We start from the raw sequence: 16,255 nt of genomic DNA on the forward strand, positions 1-16,255 counted from the left end.
GTGGGTTAAGGATCTGGCATTGCTGTGAACTGTGGTGTAGGTCACAGATGTGGCTCAGATCCAGCACTGCTGTGACTGTGGTGTAGGCCAGCAGCTATAGTTCCAATTTGATCCCTAACCAGGGAACCTCCACCGGGGAATGGGTGTGGCTCTAAAAAGACCCCCCCCCAAAAAATCTGCAAAACAGCTCAAGATGGTTTAGGCTAATTTTTACCATTGAAATATAACAACTGACTTGATTTACAACTGACCTGTTATCTTTGCTATTGTTACCTCTCTTGCTTCATAAATTTGTCTTGTTGTTTTAAGACTGTTATTATCAAGACCTTTTCTAGGACAAGCATTGTGGCCAGGTTTAGACTACAAAATGGCTTAGGCCAAAAATGGCTCCTCATGTCAGGAAAGCCATGCTTGCATTCTTTTTTTCCAGGGACTTTCCCCTTCCCTGTCTGCTTTTATTGCCCTTTGCCATGCTCTGTAGATTTTGTGACCAGAAGAGTGTGTGCTTGGGGTGATTTCACTAGGCAGTCCATAAAAACAGAAGTGTGGGAGGTACACTGGACTCTTTCCTATGGCATAGTCAGAGGTAGGGCCACATACACCTCATCAACCATGTGATGGTTCCTGATGCTGACCTTGTCCTAATTCCTTTCTCCTTGGACAGCCTCTGCTGAGGGGCAGATAAATAATAGGGGTAGGGAAGACACAACAGGAGACCAGAAGGTTCTACTCCCCATATTGCCAAAACCTGACCTCTGTCCACCAGTGTCAAGTAGAAACGTGGAGAAAGAGTTTTGGGCAAAGGAGAAAAAGAGCTTTATTGCTTTGCTCCAGGCAAAGGAGGCCACAGCAGCCTAATGCCTTAAAGACTGTGCCCTTCTTGGGAGAGATTAGCACATGGTTTTATAGTTTGGAGAGTGGAAAATAGGGCTGCAGATAAGGATTCGCATAGAGGCAAGCTTGTGTTGTCTTTCAAAACCAGTGTTTAGTGGTCCCAGGACTGGTTCTGGTGGTCCTCCTTCTTCTCAGAGTCAAGAATGCTTCATCAAGTAGTTTTTCCATTTGTTGGGGGTTTTAGTTCTTTAGAAAGTCTCAAATATATTGTTATGTGTATTCCTTGAGGAGCACCGGGACCCTGCCCCAAGGCTGCACTATTGTCTCTAGACTGTCCTCCCTGGTCTCTGCATCCCCTCCCTTCCCTGATTAGCAACTGCCCTTTGGAACTCAGGGCAGGTCATGAAGGCTGAAGTGTCTTCCCTAAAAAGAAATGGGGGACACAGAATGGCTTGTGTGCCCAGGAGCCCCCCAGGGCCCTGCTCAGTAACACCTGGTTTTACTGTAACTGAGCACAGCAAAGCATTATGACCAGGATTTCCCATCGTGGTGCAGAGGGAACAAATCCAACTAAGAACCATGAAGCTGTCGGTTCGATCCCTGGTCTTCCTCAGTAGGTTAAGGATCTGCTGTTGCCGTGAGCTGTGGTATAGGTCGCAGATGGGGCTCAGATCCTGCGTTGCTGTGGCTGTGGCCAGCAGCTACAGCTCTGATTTGACCCCTAGCCTGGGAACCTCCCTATGCCACAGGTGTGGCCCTAAAAAGGAAAAAAAAAAAAAGCTTTATGACCAGATAAACTTTTGAGGTCATCAATCAAAGCTTCCTCTTGATAGAAGAATCCCCTCTACAGCACCTATGTCAAATGTCTTTTCTAGTTTTGTTTGAAGTGTTCTAGAACTAGGGAGAACATTATTATAATGTCCCCAGGGAACATCTTCACATGGTTTTATTTTCTATACTTGTGCTAGTATATCCGTAGGGATTGCTGAGTCAAGGGTATGCACATTTTACATTTTAATAGCAAGGAACACATTGTGCGTATATTCACACTCTCTGTTATAGTGATTTATACAAACTCAGGGCATCGCAGTCATGGGAACACTGGTTACCATTCAAACAAACAAACAAAAAAATGGATCACAACAGATCACTTTATGGTAGTAAATATTCAAGAAGAGATTGGAAGATCATGAAGCTGTAGATGGGAATAAGACTAGTGCAGCTAGGAGTTTCCTTTATGGCTCAGCAGTTAACGAACCTGACTAGGATCTGAGAGGTTGTGGGTTCAATCCCTGGCCTCGCTCAGGGGGTTAAGGATCCGGCATTGCCATGAGCTGCTGTGTAGGTTGCAGACTTGGCTTGGATTCCACATTGCAGTGTCTGTGGTGTAGACTGGCAGCTGTAGCTCTGATTCAACCCCTAGCCTGGGAACCTCCATATGCTATGAGTGCAGCACTCCCACCCCAAAAAGACTAGTGCAGCTATGGAATTCCTGTTGTGGCTCGGAAGAATAAGAACCTGACATTGTCTCTGTAAGGATGTGGGTTTGATCCCTGGTCTCACTCAATGGGTTAAGGATCCGGTGTTGCCATAAGCCACGGCATAGGTTGTAGATGCAGCTTGGTTCCAGTGTTGCCATGGCTGTGGTGTAGGCCTCAGCTGCAACACTGATTCAACTCCTAGCCAGGGAACTTCCATATGCTACAGGTACAGCCATAAAAAGAAAAACAGACAAACAAACAAACCCTAAACTACGATTAGGCAGCTAATATCTAAAGAACATCTAAAAGTGGGACTTGAGGAGTTCCCATCGTGGCTCAGTGGTAACAAACCCAAGTAGGATCCATGAGGATGCGAGTTCAATCCTTGGCCTCTCTCAGTGGGTTAAGGATCCAGCATTGCCATTAGCTGTGGTGTAGGTTGCAGACTCAGCTCAGATTCCAAGTTGCTGTGGCATGGGCTGGCATCTGTAGCTCTGATTTGACCCTTAGCCTGGGAACTTCCATATGCTGCTGGTGTGGCCCTAAAAAGCTAAATAAATAAATAAAATTGGGCCTTGAGGTATACTCTGCAGAAGCACATTAACCACTTCAATGTGGCATTTTCCTCAGTGGTAGCCTATTTAGGATTGGATTTTTACATGGAATTCACTTCCCAGGTGAGCCACAGAGAACACTAATAGATTTGCAGCTTTTCAATGTTCTCCCAGAGCCTCCTGGTTCCATCTTGCTGAGTTGAAGTAGAAACTTAATGGTGGGCTTTTCTCATCTCTGATTCAATAATAAGCATGTCCACTATTTCTCCAGCGGGGATGTCCTGATAGACTCCACTGATGGTCTCAGGAAATAAATGGGTTTTTCCAAACAGGCGAAGGAGCCCTCCATGAGTTTGAAAAGATACAAAGTTGCAAGTAGAAAAAATAGCCAGTGGGGAGCTTCAGGCATAGATGTGACAGGGATGGAGTAGGATAGTTACCTACGTAGTTGCTGAAGTCTCAGTGGGGGCCCTTAGATAGAGTGGGAAACCTTGGGAACTTGGGAGACCACTTTAATAATTGCTCAAAAAAGCCAGCAGAGGAGTTCCCCATCATGGCACAGTGGTTAACGAATCTGACTAGGAACCATGAGGTTGCAGGTTCGGTCCCTGCCCTTGCTCAGTGGGTTAATGATCTGGCATTGCCGTGAGCTGTGGTGTAGGTAGCAGACGCCGCTTGGATCCTGCGTTGCTGTGGCTCTGGTGTTGCCTGTGGCTACAGCTCCGATTTGACCCCTAGCCTGGGAACCTCCACATGCCTCGGGAAGTGGCCCTAGAAAAGGCAAAAAGCCAAAAAACAAAAAACCCCCAAAACCATCAGAATGAAGCAGGCATCCTTAACTACAAAATCACAAATAAGAGCATGAGATATGCCTCAGGTCATTAAGTGAAAGAAAATGATCCTTAGGACCAAGGGCAGGAATTTAAGGACCTCCCATCTGCTGAGTTGAATAAGCACCTTGACAGTCCTAAGTTTGACCTTATAGGGTCAAATACTCTTATTGGATACCAAGGAGGAGTCACTACTCGAAGAGGAAGAGACAGTCTTTTCCCATTGCTACTCACTCCCCTTGGATTGTAAAACTGTAGTTCACCTAATTCTCAGGGAGGAGCCTCCTTGCCTGCCTGCTTATACTTCTCACAAGAGCCTTAATAAAACTATTTGTTGCCTATCACTTTGTCTCTCGCTGAATTCCTTCTGTGTTTAGGCACAGAAAGTCCAGGCACCAGGTGAGTGATTTTAAACATTTTTTTTTTTTTTTTTTTTTTTACAGTGCACATTGTGTGTGTGTGTGTGTGTGTTTTAGGGCTGCACCCACGGCACATGGAGGTTCCCAGGCTAGGGGTCTAATTGGAGCTATAGCTGCCAGCCTACACCACAGCCACAGCAATGCCGGATCCTTCACTCACTGAGCGAGGCCAGGGATCGAACCCGCAACCTCATGGTTCTTAGTCGGATTCATTAACCACTGAGCCACGACGGGAACTCCAGGTGAGTGATTTTAATTTAAAGATCGTGGATTCAAGTCCCAATCTCGGTTTAGGCTGGGTTCAAGTCCTGGCATGTGGGTTCAAGTCCCAGTCTGGGTTCTGGCTAAGTTCAAGTCATAAATGCTGTCAGTTTCTGCTCCCTACACTTCAAGGAAAGCAGCTTGGATAACTCTAACATCTTTGTAGGTCTGGGACCTCTTCCTTTGATGGCCTCAGCATGAAGAGCATGCTCTTCAAAGCTTGTGGTTGGTCAGGCCAACAGCATGACAAGTGGCAGAGAACAGAGATGGCAGATGTAATGTCCATGTCACCATTTGGACATGGTTGCATATATCTAATTCATCTCCTCTTTTGCTGATCTGGATGAAGTTGTTCTCAAACACACACTCCTCCTTGTCCCACTGTTGCTGAAGTTCCCCTTAGAGGTATCAAACCTGCCCACTGCACAACCTGCCACCTTGGGAGTGAAGGGGTGACACAGATTCACAGCTCATGGTTATAGTTTATCAAGAAAGCCCTGCCTCTGGATTTTACTCCCTGAAGGGGGTCTTAATAGTTTTTTTTTTTTTCTTTTTATGGCCACACCTGCAGCATATGTAAGTTCCCAGTCTAGGGGTCAAATTGGTGCTACAGCTGAGGCCTATGCCACAGCCACAGCGATGCCAGATCCCAGCTGCATCTGTGACCTATGTTGCAGCTTGCAGCAATGCTGGATCCAGGGATAGAACCTGCATCCTCTCAGAGAAAATGTTGGGTCCTTAATCTACTGAGCCACAGCAGGAACTCCCAGTTTTCTTTGCTGTATAATAAATTACCACAAACTTAGTGGCTTACAGCAACAAACATTTATTACCTGACAACTTCCACAGGTCAGGAATTGGGAAATGGCTTTGATGAGTCCTCTGCTCAGGGTCTCACAAGGCTGCAGTCAAGGTTTAGGCCAAGACTGGGGTCTCAACTAAAGCTTATGGTCCTCTTCCTAGCTCACAAGATTTTTTTTTTTTTTTCCATTTTTGGCTGTCCTGTGGCATACAGAGCTCCTGGCCAGGGATCAGATCCAAGCTGCAGTTGCAGCAACTCTGGATCCTTAACCCACTGTGCCGAGCAGGATCGAACTTCGTCCCAGCACTTCCAAGATGCTGCTGATCCCATTGCACCACAGCAGGAGCTCCTCACAAGACTTTTGAAATAATTGCTTGAAGTTGCAAAACTTATGGTGCCTCTATCACAGCTAGCTGTTCCCTTTACAGCGTAAATCACCTTTCTTTTTTTTTTAATTAATGAATTCCTTGACAGAGAACCTACCATAGTAGTTGTGACCCATATTTTTTTCATTTGTTGTTTGCAACTTGAGGGCAGCGTTCTGAATCATTCATGTTTGTGTCTTTCTCTAGCAGGGTGTAGTCCAGTGCATGGTTTAGTTCACACTCAAACTTTACTTTTTTTTTGTCTTTGTCTTTTTAGGGCTGCACCTGCAGCATATGGAGGTTCCCAGGCTAGGGGTCTAATCAGAGCTGTAGCCTCCTGCCTATGCCACAGCCACAGCAACACCAGATCTGAACCACGTCTGCGACCTGCAGCACAGCTCACGGCAACGCTGGATCCTTAACCCACTGAGCGAGGTCAGGCATGGAACCCACAACCTCATGGTTCCCAGTGGGATTCGTTTCCACTGCGCCAGGACGGGAACACCAAACCTTACTTTTGAAAATAAATCAGGTGGGAACGTGAGAGAAAAGGAGTTGTGATAAAGCTGAGTGAATTGGGGAAAAGCTGGGCGGGGAGTAAATCTGACACACGAAACAAGAAGACAGCCCTTTAGCTGAAATTGCAACAAAAAAGCTGTACCTCCTCACGTGACTTTTGAGGTGTCTTCAAGAAGCTCAAGCTATGCCTCGCGCGAGAGAAAAGATAGCTCGCGAGAAAGTATCCGTCGGTGCCCCGCCTTCCCTGAGCCCCACCCACTCCCTGTCCTCACTCCCACCTTGAACCAGCGCGTGTGACGCCGTGACGTGTGCGTGCCTGCAGCGCAGGGGGCGGGCCCGCGGCGCGGCGCCGGAGGAGGAAGTGGTTTGGTTGTTGCTCAGTCTGCGCCCGCCGCTGGCTCCCGGGGCGCGGAGCGGGGCCGCAGTAGCTGTCGCTGCGTCGCGCTCTTCTGTTGTACACTTCCATGTGCCCGGGCTCCGCCGCTCCCCTTCCTCAGGCCGCCGCTTACCCCGGGGTCTATGGAAGTAATGGAAGGACCCCTCAACCTGGTGAGTGGCCCACGGAGGTTTGCGTCCGTCCTCGGGCGCCTTTGCCTCAGAAGTCCGGTCTGGCGTACCGCTGGCGTGGATTTAGCGAGGGTGGTCCTAAAGGTTGAGGGGAGCAGGCAGGCACGGCCCTACAGCGGCTCTAGCCAAGCAAGCCACTGCAGACTGCCCCTTGGGGGATCCCTGAGAAGCTCCCACCTCTGGTTTCCCGCCGCCTCCAGGTTTCCCCTACCCCTTGACCCACGGCCCTGGGCGAGGGGCTCCCACCACCGAGGGCGGCCACCTCTCCAGGCCGGAGGAAATGCCTCCAAGCGCCACGTAACCATCTCTCTTGCTGTCTGGAGAGGCACTGCTGCCCGGCCAGGGCAGAAATGGTATGTAATATTGGTTCTAACTTCTAACACAGGGTCTGAAGTCTGAGCCTGGAGAGATGGAGCATATTCTTCTCTACCCTCGTTTCCCTTAACTCATTTCTCACCTATATTCAGATGCATAAACTGAGAGTCTCCCTTTTCAAATAAATTAGACAGCTGGGGAAAGCCATCCCTGTTTTTAGCTGTTTCACTACTATAGTCATCAAGAAAATATGGTAGATGTTTGCCTTTCTCAGGAAAGGTGTTGATAGCTCATTTACTTGTTAGGTTTTTAGGCATCTCAGGTGTTGCGATTAAAACAACGAGAAATACGAGTTCTTTTCCACCTGGCCACTGCAACTTTTGGTTTCCCAGGAGGCTCTCTATTTTGGACACGAAAGTTAGATTACTTAAAGTTGCAAACAGACAACAGGAACTTTTTGCAGTTCAGCTGCGATGGTGGGATTGGAAAAATAGGATGTATGGAAAATTAGTTCCTCAGGTTGGAACTATGAGAACACTCTTGTGGTGGAAGAGCCCTGGGCTGGATTTATACCATTTTATAGAGAAGCAGTAGCCCCTGGTGGTTTAAGAGTATAGATTCTGGACCTAAACTGCTTGGAATTGAATTCTGGCTTTGTCACTTAATAACTATGTGACCTTGGGCAAATTAGTTGACCTCACTCTTTTTGTGTGTGTGAGGATTGAAGGAGTAAACAGGTGTAAAGGGTCTAGAACAGTACCTGCTATTTAATGAAGTGAAGAGTTAGCTATTATAATAATCAGACCAAAACCTTTAATTTAAAAGTCTCACTTGTAAAATAAGGTTAGGACTTGGTGAGCTTAAAATAAGATTTTAGGACCTAAAGCTATGGTTCCCAGATGAATGGTGCCAAGTTAGCTGCTTGGAAGGGCCTCCCGGTTTTATTAAGTTGATCCCTGCCCCCATTGGTAAGAGTTGTTTACACTTAAAAAACATTGGACTAGATTTGTGATTTAAACAAACAAATGGACTCGGAAATTTTTTGTACTTTTCTTATTTTTAAGGTGACATAGTTGGCAATTAAATGTAATGGATGGTTCAGTACTGAAACTACACAAGAATATTATTAGAAATAACTAGCAGTTTACAAAGTGCTTCAAAGTTCAAGTGTCCTTGCAAAATGACCATTGGTTCAGTTCCAGTTAACTTCACTTTATTTGGCTGCTTGCTGCAGCATAACCCCAGCCAAGTGCCCCACTAGTGTGTGGTAGCTTTTGAAAAGACTGGAACTGTATGACAGTTGTAGATGGAGCAGCAGAATCCAGTTTAGGAAAAGTTGGTTAAATCTTGGCAATGGTATTATCTTTTTATAGAGAATTTTGAATAGTCTTGTTAAGGAGGCTAGCATAACCCAGCCATAACATTTATGTGGACAAATATCAGAAATTTGACATCTCGAATTCTTAAACCATTTGAGATTTGAAAGATCTGAGTTCTACCCTGGCTGTTTAATGCATGATGACATCGGAATAGAGATTAACCTTTACTTGAATCATTTTGACTGTGCTGCTGAGTACCAATGACAGGCCTCTGAATTTGTTGTCACCCAGGTTTTTTTTTTTTTTCCTATATTTCTTTTTTTTTTTTCATTTTTAAAAGTTTTATTGAGGTATAGTTGATTTACAGTGTTGTGCTAATTCCTGCAACAAAGTAATTCAGTTATACATGTTTACACATCCATTCTTTTTCAGATTCTTTTCCCATACAGATCACAGAATATTGGATAGAGTTCCATGTGCTATACAGCAGGTCCCCATTGGCCAGTCATTCCATATACAACAGTGTGCATACGCCAGTCCTAAACCCCTAGCCCATCCCTCCCTACTACCTTTGGTAACCTTAAGTCTGTTCCCAGTCTGTTTCAGTTCTTCATGTAAGTTTTTAGATTCCACATATAGGTGATGTCATATGATGATTGTTTTTCATTGTCTGACTAACTTCACTTTGTGTGATAATCTCTAGGCTCATCCATGTTGCTGTGAATGGTATTTCATTCTTTTTTATGGTTGAGTAATATTCCATCACATATATATGTACTACATCTTTATCCGTTTCTCTGTTGATGGACGTTTAGGTTGCTTCCATGTTTTGGCTATTGTAAACAGTGCCCCAGTGAACATTGGGGTGCATGTATCTTTTCAGATTGGGGTTTTCTCTGGATAGATGTCCCAGAGTGGTATTGCTGCATCAAATGGTAGTTGTGTTTTTAGGTTTTTTTTTTTTTTTTTTTAATGCACTCAAGGCATATAGATATGGAAGTTCTCAGGCTAGGGGTTGAGTTGGAGCTGCAGCTGCCAGCCTATACCACCGTCACAGCAACACTGGATCTGAATGCATCTGGGACCTATGCTATAGCTTGTGACAATGCCAGATCCTTAACCGACTGAGCAGGGCCAGGCATCAAACCCTCATCCTCATGGAAACTAGTCTGGTTTGTTACTCCTGAGCCACAGCGGGAACTCTTGTTTTTATTTTTTTAATTTTTTTATTGTTTTTTTTTATTATTTTATTTTTTGTCTTTTTGTCATTTCTTGGGCTGCTCCCACAGCATATGGAGGTTCCCAGGCTAGGGGTCGAATTGGATCTGTAGCCACCAGCCTACACCAGAGACAGAGCAACTTGGGATCCGAGCCGCATCTGCAACCTACACCACAGCTCATGGCAACGCCGGATCCTTAACCCACTGAGCAAGGCCAGGGATCAAACCTGAAACCTCCTGGTTCCCAGTTGGATTTGTTAACCACTGTGCCACCATGGGAACTCCTAGATTTTTTAAATTAAGGAACTCCATACTGTTTTCCAAGCAGTTGTACCAATTTACATTCCCACCAATTCTGTATAAGAGGGTTCCCTTTTCTCCACACCCTCTCTAGCATTTATTGTTTGTGGGCTTTTTAATGATGGTCATTTTGACTGATGTGAGGTGATGCCTCATAGTAGTTTTGATTTGCATTTCTCTAATAATTAGTGATGTTGAGCATCTTTTCATGTGTTTTTGCCCATCTGTGTGTCTACTTTGGAGAGATGTCTATTAGGACAATGTGTCCATTTTTTGATTGGGTTGTTTTTTTGATATTGAACTGTATGAGTTGTTTGTATATTTTGGTCATTAATCCATTGTTAGTTGCTTCATTTGCAGATATTTTCTCCCATTCTGTGGGTTGTTTTGTTTAAGGTTTCCTTTGCTGTATGCAGAAACTTTTAATTAGGTCCCACTTTTTTTTTGTTTGTTTTATTGTAATTACTCTAGGAGGTTTATGAAAAGATAGTGCCGTGGTTTATATCAGAGTGTGTTCGGCCTGTGTTTTCCTTTAAGAGTTTTATAGTATCCGGCCTTATATTTAGGTGTTTAATCCATTTTGAGTTTATTTTTGTGTGTAGTGTTAAGGAGTGTTCTAATTTCTTTTTGGTCTTTTTTGTCTTTTAGGACCGCATCTGACGCATATGGAGGTTCCCAGGCTAGGGGTCTAATTGGAGCTGAAGCTGCCAGCCTACGCCAGAGCCACAGCAATGCCAGATCCTTAACCCACTGAGCAAAGCCAGGGATCGAACCCGAAACCTTATGATTCCTAGTCGGACTTGTTTCCCCTGTGCCATGACGGGCACTCTGGGAGTGTTCAAATTTCCTTCTTTTTTTTTTTTGCTTTTAGGACAGCACTGGCACATGGAAGTTCCCAGGCTAGGGGTTGAACCAGAGCTACAGCTGCCGGCCTACACCATAGCTACAGCAACGTCAGATCCTTAACCCACTGAGTGAGACCAAAGATTGAGCCTGCAACCCCATGGTTCCTAGTCAGATTCGTTTCTGCTGACGAATATGACGGGAACTCCTAATTTCATTCTTTTACATGTAGCTGTCCAGTTTTCCCAGGATCACTATTGAAGAGACTCTTTTTTTCTCCATTGTGTATTCTTGCCTCCTTTGTTGTAGATTAGTTGACTGTAGGTGGGTGTGTGGATTTATTTCTGGGCTTTATTTTGTTCCATTGATCTATATGTCTGTTTTTGTGCCAGTGCCATACTGATTTGTTGACCACCTTTGTTGTGTAGTCTGAAGTCAGGGAGTCTGATTCCTTCACCTCTTTTTCTTTCTCAAGATTGCTTTGGCTCTTCAGTGTGTTTTGTGTTTCCATAGATTTCTGTGGATTAATTTCGTATCCTGCAACTTTATGGAATTCATTGATGAGCTCTAACAGTTTTCTGGTAGCATTTTTAGGATTTTCTATGTATAGTATCATGTCATCTGTAAACAGTGATAGTTTTACTTCTTCTTTTTCAATTTGAATTCCTTTTATTTTTCTTCTCTGACTCCTGTGGCTAGGACTTCCAAAACTATGTTGAATACAAGTGGTGAGAGTGGACATCTTTGTCTTGTTCTTGATTTGGTGGAAATTCTTTCAGCTTTTCACTATTGAGAATGATGTTGGCTGTAAATTTGTTGTGTGTGGTCTTTATTATGCTGAGGTATGTTCCCTGTGTGCCCACTTCTGGTGGGTTTTTATCATAAATGGGTGTTGGATTTTGTCAAAAGCTTTTTCTGCATCTGTTTTTGTTTTTTCTTTTTCCTTTTTTGTTTTTTTGCCTTTTCTGGGGCTGCTCCCGTGGCATATGGAGGTTCCCAGGCTAGGGGTCCAGTTGGAGCTGTAGCTGCTGGCCTATGCCAGAGCCACAGCAATGCTAGATCCGAGCTGTTTCTGTGACCCACACCACAGCTCATGGCAATGCCGGATCCTAAACCCACTGAGCAAGATCAGGGATCAGACCTGCAACCTCATGGTTCCTAGTTGGATTTGTTAACCACTGAGCCATGACGGGAACTCCACAAAGTATATTCTGGTTTTTTTTTGTTTTTGTTTTTGTTTTTTTGTTTTTGGCTTTTTTAGTGCTGCACCCATGGCATATGGACGTTCCTAGGCTAGGGGTCTAATCGGAGCTGTAGCTGCCAGCCTATGCCACAGCCACAGCAACATGGGATCTGAGCCACATCCTTGACCTACACCACAGTTCACGTCAACTCCTGATCCTTAACCCACTGAGTGAAGCCAGGGATCGAACTAACAACCTCATGGTTCCTAGTCAGATTCATTTCTCCTGCACCACGACAGGAACTCTGCATCTGTTGAATGATCATGTTTTTTATTCCAATTTGTTCTTGTTGTACATCACAGTGATTGATTTTGAAAAATCCTTGCATTCCTTGGATAAATCCCACTTGATCATGGTGTATGATCCTTTTAATGTATTGTTGGATTCGATTTGCTAGTATTTTATTGAGGATTTTTTGTGTTGGTGTTCATCAGTGATATTGGACTCATCAGTGATATTGGACTGTAACTTTCTTTTTTTGGTCATTGTGTTTTTTTAGTATCAGCATGATGGTGGCCTCATAGAATGAGTTTGGGAGAGTTCCTTCCTCTGCAATTTTTTGAAATATTTTCGGAAGGATAAGTGTTTACTCTTCTGTAAATGTTTGATGGACTGTGCAGCCATTTGGTCCTGGACTTTTGCTTTTTTTATTTTTTATTTTTTGCTTTTTAGGGCCATACCCTCAGCATATGGAAGTTCCCAGGCTGGGGGGTCAAATCAGAGTTGCAGCTGCTGGCCTGCACAACGCCACAACAATTCCAGATGTGAGCTGCATCTGTGACCTATACCACAGTTCACAGTAGTGCTGGATCCTTAACCCACTGAGTGAGGCTGGGGTTCTAACCCACATCCTCATGCATACTAGCTGGGTTTGTAACCTGCTGAGCCACAATGGGAACTCCTGGAAGTTTTGTTTTGGTTTTTGTTTTTTGCCTTTTACGGCCACACCAATGTGGGATCCGAGCTGCATCTGTGACCACAGCTCACAGCAATACCAGATCCTTAACGCACTGAGCAAGGCCAGGGATTGAACCTGTGTATTCATGGATGTATTCAGATTTGTTAACCAATGAGCCATGACAGGAACTCCCCAGAAATTTTTTTTTTTTTGTCTTTTTTAGGGCCGCACCCATGGCATATGGAGGTTCCAAGGCTAGGAGTCTAATTAGAGCTACAGCTGCTGGCCTACACCACAGCCACAGCAACACCAGATCTGAGCTGTGTCTCTGACCTACACCACAGTTCACGGCAACACTGGATCCTTATCCCAATGAGTAGGGCTAGGGATCGAACCCTGCAACCCCATGGTACTAGTCGGATTCGTTTCTGCTATGCCAGGATGGGAAATTCCTCTGGAAGTTTTTTAATCACAGTTTCAATTTTGGTACTTGTGATTGGCCTGTTCATCTTTTCTATTTCTTTGTGGTTCAGTCTTGGAAGATTGTACCTTTCTAAGAATTTGTCCATTTTTTTCTAGGTTGTCCATTTTATTGCCATATAGTTGCTTGTAGTAGTCTCTTATGATCTGTTGTATTTCTGAGATGCCCATTGCAACTTTTTCATTTCTAATTTTATTGATTTGAGCCCTCTCCCTTTTTTTCTTAATGAGTCTGGCTAAGGCTTTATCAATTTTGTTCATCTTTTAAAAGAACCAAGTTTTAATTTCATTGATCTTTTCTGTTGTTTTCTTCATTTCTTTTTGTTTCTGCTTTGATCTTTATGGTTTCTTTCCTTCTAATTTTGGGTTTTGTTTGTTCTTTCTCTGGTTGCATTAGTTGTAAGGTTAGTTTGTTTGAGATTTTTCTTGTTTCCTAAGGTAACCTTGTTATTGCTGTAAACTTTCCTCTTAGAACTGCTTTTGCTGCATCCCATAGGCTTTTGGATCATTGTTTTTTTGTTTGTTTGTTTTCATTTGTTTCTAGATACTGTTTGATTTCCTCTTTGGTTTCATCAGTGATCCATTGGTTGTTTTGTAGCATATTGTTTAGTCTCCACATGTTTGTGTTTTTTTGCAGTTTTCTTGTTGATTTCTAGTTTTATTGTGTTGTGGTAAAAAAAGATGCCTGATGTGATTTCAGTTTTCTTAAATTTACCAAGGCTTGATTTGTGGTCCGGAATGTGATCTGTCCTAGAGAATGTTCCATGTGTGCTTGAGAAGACTGTATTCTGCTGCTTTCAGATGGAATGTTCTGTAAATATCTATTATATCCATTTGGTCTAATGCATCATTTAAGTCCTTTGTTTCCTTGTTGATTTTCTGTCTGGATAATGTCCATTGCTGTCTGGATGTTAAAGTCCCTCACTATTGTGTTATTGTCCATTTCTCCTTTTATGGCTGTTAGCAATTGCCTTACATATTGAGGTGCTCCTATGTTGGGTGCATACATATTTACAATTATTGTATCTTCTTAGATTGATCCTTGGTTATTATGTAATGTCCTTTGTCTCTTGTAACCATCTTTATTTTAAAGCCTGTTTTGTCTGATATGAATATCGCTACTCCACTTTTCTTTTGATTTCCGTTTGCATGGAATACCTTCTTCCATCCTCTCACTTTCAGTTTGTAAATGGGTCTTGTTTTTGTATTCATTTAGTAGTCTGTGTCTTTTGGTTGGAGCATTTAGTCCATTTACATTTAAGGTAATTATTGATTTGTATGTTCTTAATGCCATTTTGTTAATTGTTTTGAATTTTTGTTCATCTTTCTTCCCTTCTTTCTTTGTGGTTTGATGACTATCTTTAGTGTTGTGTTTGGATTGCTTTTTTTGTGTGTACCTATTATAAATTTTTGGTTTGCACTTAGCATGTGGTTTTGATATAGCAGTCACTATATATACACACACACATATATATACATACATACATATATATACATATACATACATACACACACATACGTACATACATATATATGTGTGTATATATATACACACACACAAGGTTTTTTTTAGTTGCTGATCTCTTCATTGCAAGTGCATTTCCAGTATCCTGCATTTTTACTCTCATTGTGGCTTCTTTGTCTTTGGGTGTAGGATATCTTTTTTGGTAGCTTCCGGCCTATTTTGTTGATGGTTGTTTAGCAGTTAGTTGTAACTTTGGTGTTTTTGTGAGGGGAGGTGAGCTGGAGTCCTTCTAGTCTGCTGTTTCGTCTCTGAATCCCTGTCACTCAGCTTTAGAAGACTGATTTCCACCTCTCCCCCTCCCCTGTGCTGTACTATATGTCCTTGTAGCTTATTTATTTTATGCATAGTTTGTACCTATTAGTCCTATATCCTTTAATTGCCCCTTCCTCTACCCTCTCTCCACTGGTAAACCACTAATTTGTTCTCTATGTCTGTGAGTCTCTTTCTTTGTTATATTCATTTGTTTTATTTTTTAGATTTCACATATAATGAAAAGATGTCATACAGTGTCTGTCTTTCTCTATCTGACTTATTTAGCATTATACTCTCTGAGTCCATCCATGTTGTTGCAAATGGCAAAATTTATTTTTTTATGGCCGAGTAGTATCCGTGTGTGTGTGTGTATGTGTGTGTGAATATAATCATACACACACACACATCACATCTTTATCCATTCATCTGTTGGTGGACACTTATGTTGCTTCCATGTCTTGGCAGTTGTAAATAATGCCACTATGAACATTGGGTTGCATGTCTGGGAGTCTCTCTCTGTTTTATAAATTAGTTCATTTTATAAATATATCATTTTTTTAAGATTCCACATATAAGTGATATTATATGATTTATCTTCCTCTGACAGACTTCACTTTGCATGATAATCTGTAGGTCTATCCATGTTGCTATGAATGACATTATTAAAAGACTGTCGTTCTTTTGTGTCAGCAGATAACCAGTGTAGTATCCAGTTGACTCAACATGAGTAATACTTCTCAATGCTGTGATTTCGAGTGCCTTTGAAAATTCCATTAGGAGTTCCTGTTGTGGCTCAGTGGAAATGAATCCAACTAGGATCTCTGAGAATGCGGGTTTGATCCCTGGCCTTGCTCAGTGGGTTAAGGATCTGGTGTTGCAGTGAGCTGTGGTGGAGCTCAAATCCCATGTTGCCGTGGCTGTGGTGTAGGCTGGCAGCTGCAGCTCTGATTCAACCTCTAGCCTGGGAACTTCATATGCTGCAGGTGCGGTCCTTAAAAAAAAAAAAAAAAAAAAAAAAAAGGAAAGAAAATCTCATATGAAAGCTTTTTCTAATGACATCAGAGTGTAGTCCAAATTGATTGCATAAGGACTTGTTATAGTACCTAGATTTCTGATCATGTGTCTTCGGAGCAACTTTGGAATTTAGTAAGAACTACTCCCAGTTTTACAGATAAATAGGCCTAGACAGAGAGAAATTATGTAGTTAGATCAGTGATTCAAATACAT

General features: G+C 43.0%; 2 protein-coding genes and 1 long non-coding RNA gene across 5 annotated transcripts in view; all 3 read left to right on the forward strand.

Moving 5' to 3' along the window:
- The window catches only part of ZNF365 (zinc finger protein 365), an 831,894-nt gene that overhangs the window by 724,737 nt on the left and 90,902 nt on the right, over nt 1–16,255 (forward strand). The window lies entirely within an intron of this gene.
- Nucleotides 1–16,255, forward strand: part of LOC102165048 (uncharacterized) — a 1,242,341-nt gene that overhangs the window by 62,094 nt on the left and 1,163,992 nt on the right. The gene's annotated exons all lie outside the window — the stretch shown is intronic.
- Nucleotides 6,417–16,255, forward strand: part of NRBF2 (nuclear receptor binding factor 2) — a 39,117-nt gene continuing 29,278 nt past the window's right edge. Inside the window, exons 1-2 of one of the 3 annotated variants that reach the window (XM_013983288.3) lie at nt 6,417–6,614; nt 6,833–6,985. In XM_013983288.3, coding sequence (XP_013838742.3) covers nt 6,983–6,985 — 3 coding nt within the window. In that variant the 5' untranslated portion in view covers nt 6,417–6,614; nt 6,833–6,982. Of the gene's footprint in view, nt 6,615–6,832; nt 6,986–16,255 lie in introns of those variants that run through there. The other 2 variants (XM_001925540.6, XM_084997058.1) reach the window with 2 other exon arrangements.

The sequence above is a fragment of the Sus scrofa genome, chromosome 14 (genome assembly GCF_054392235.1).
Source record: "Sus scrofa isolate SSC_HxYL_T2T_F1_AM1 chromosome 14, Sscrofa_HxYL_maternal_Yorkshire_Landrace_v2.0, whole genome shotgun sequence".
NCBI classification, from domain to species: domain Eukaryota; kingdom Metazoa; phylum Chordata; class Mammalia; order Artiodactyla; family Suidae; genus Sus; species Sus scrofa.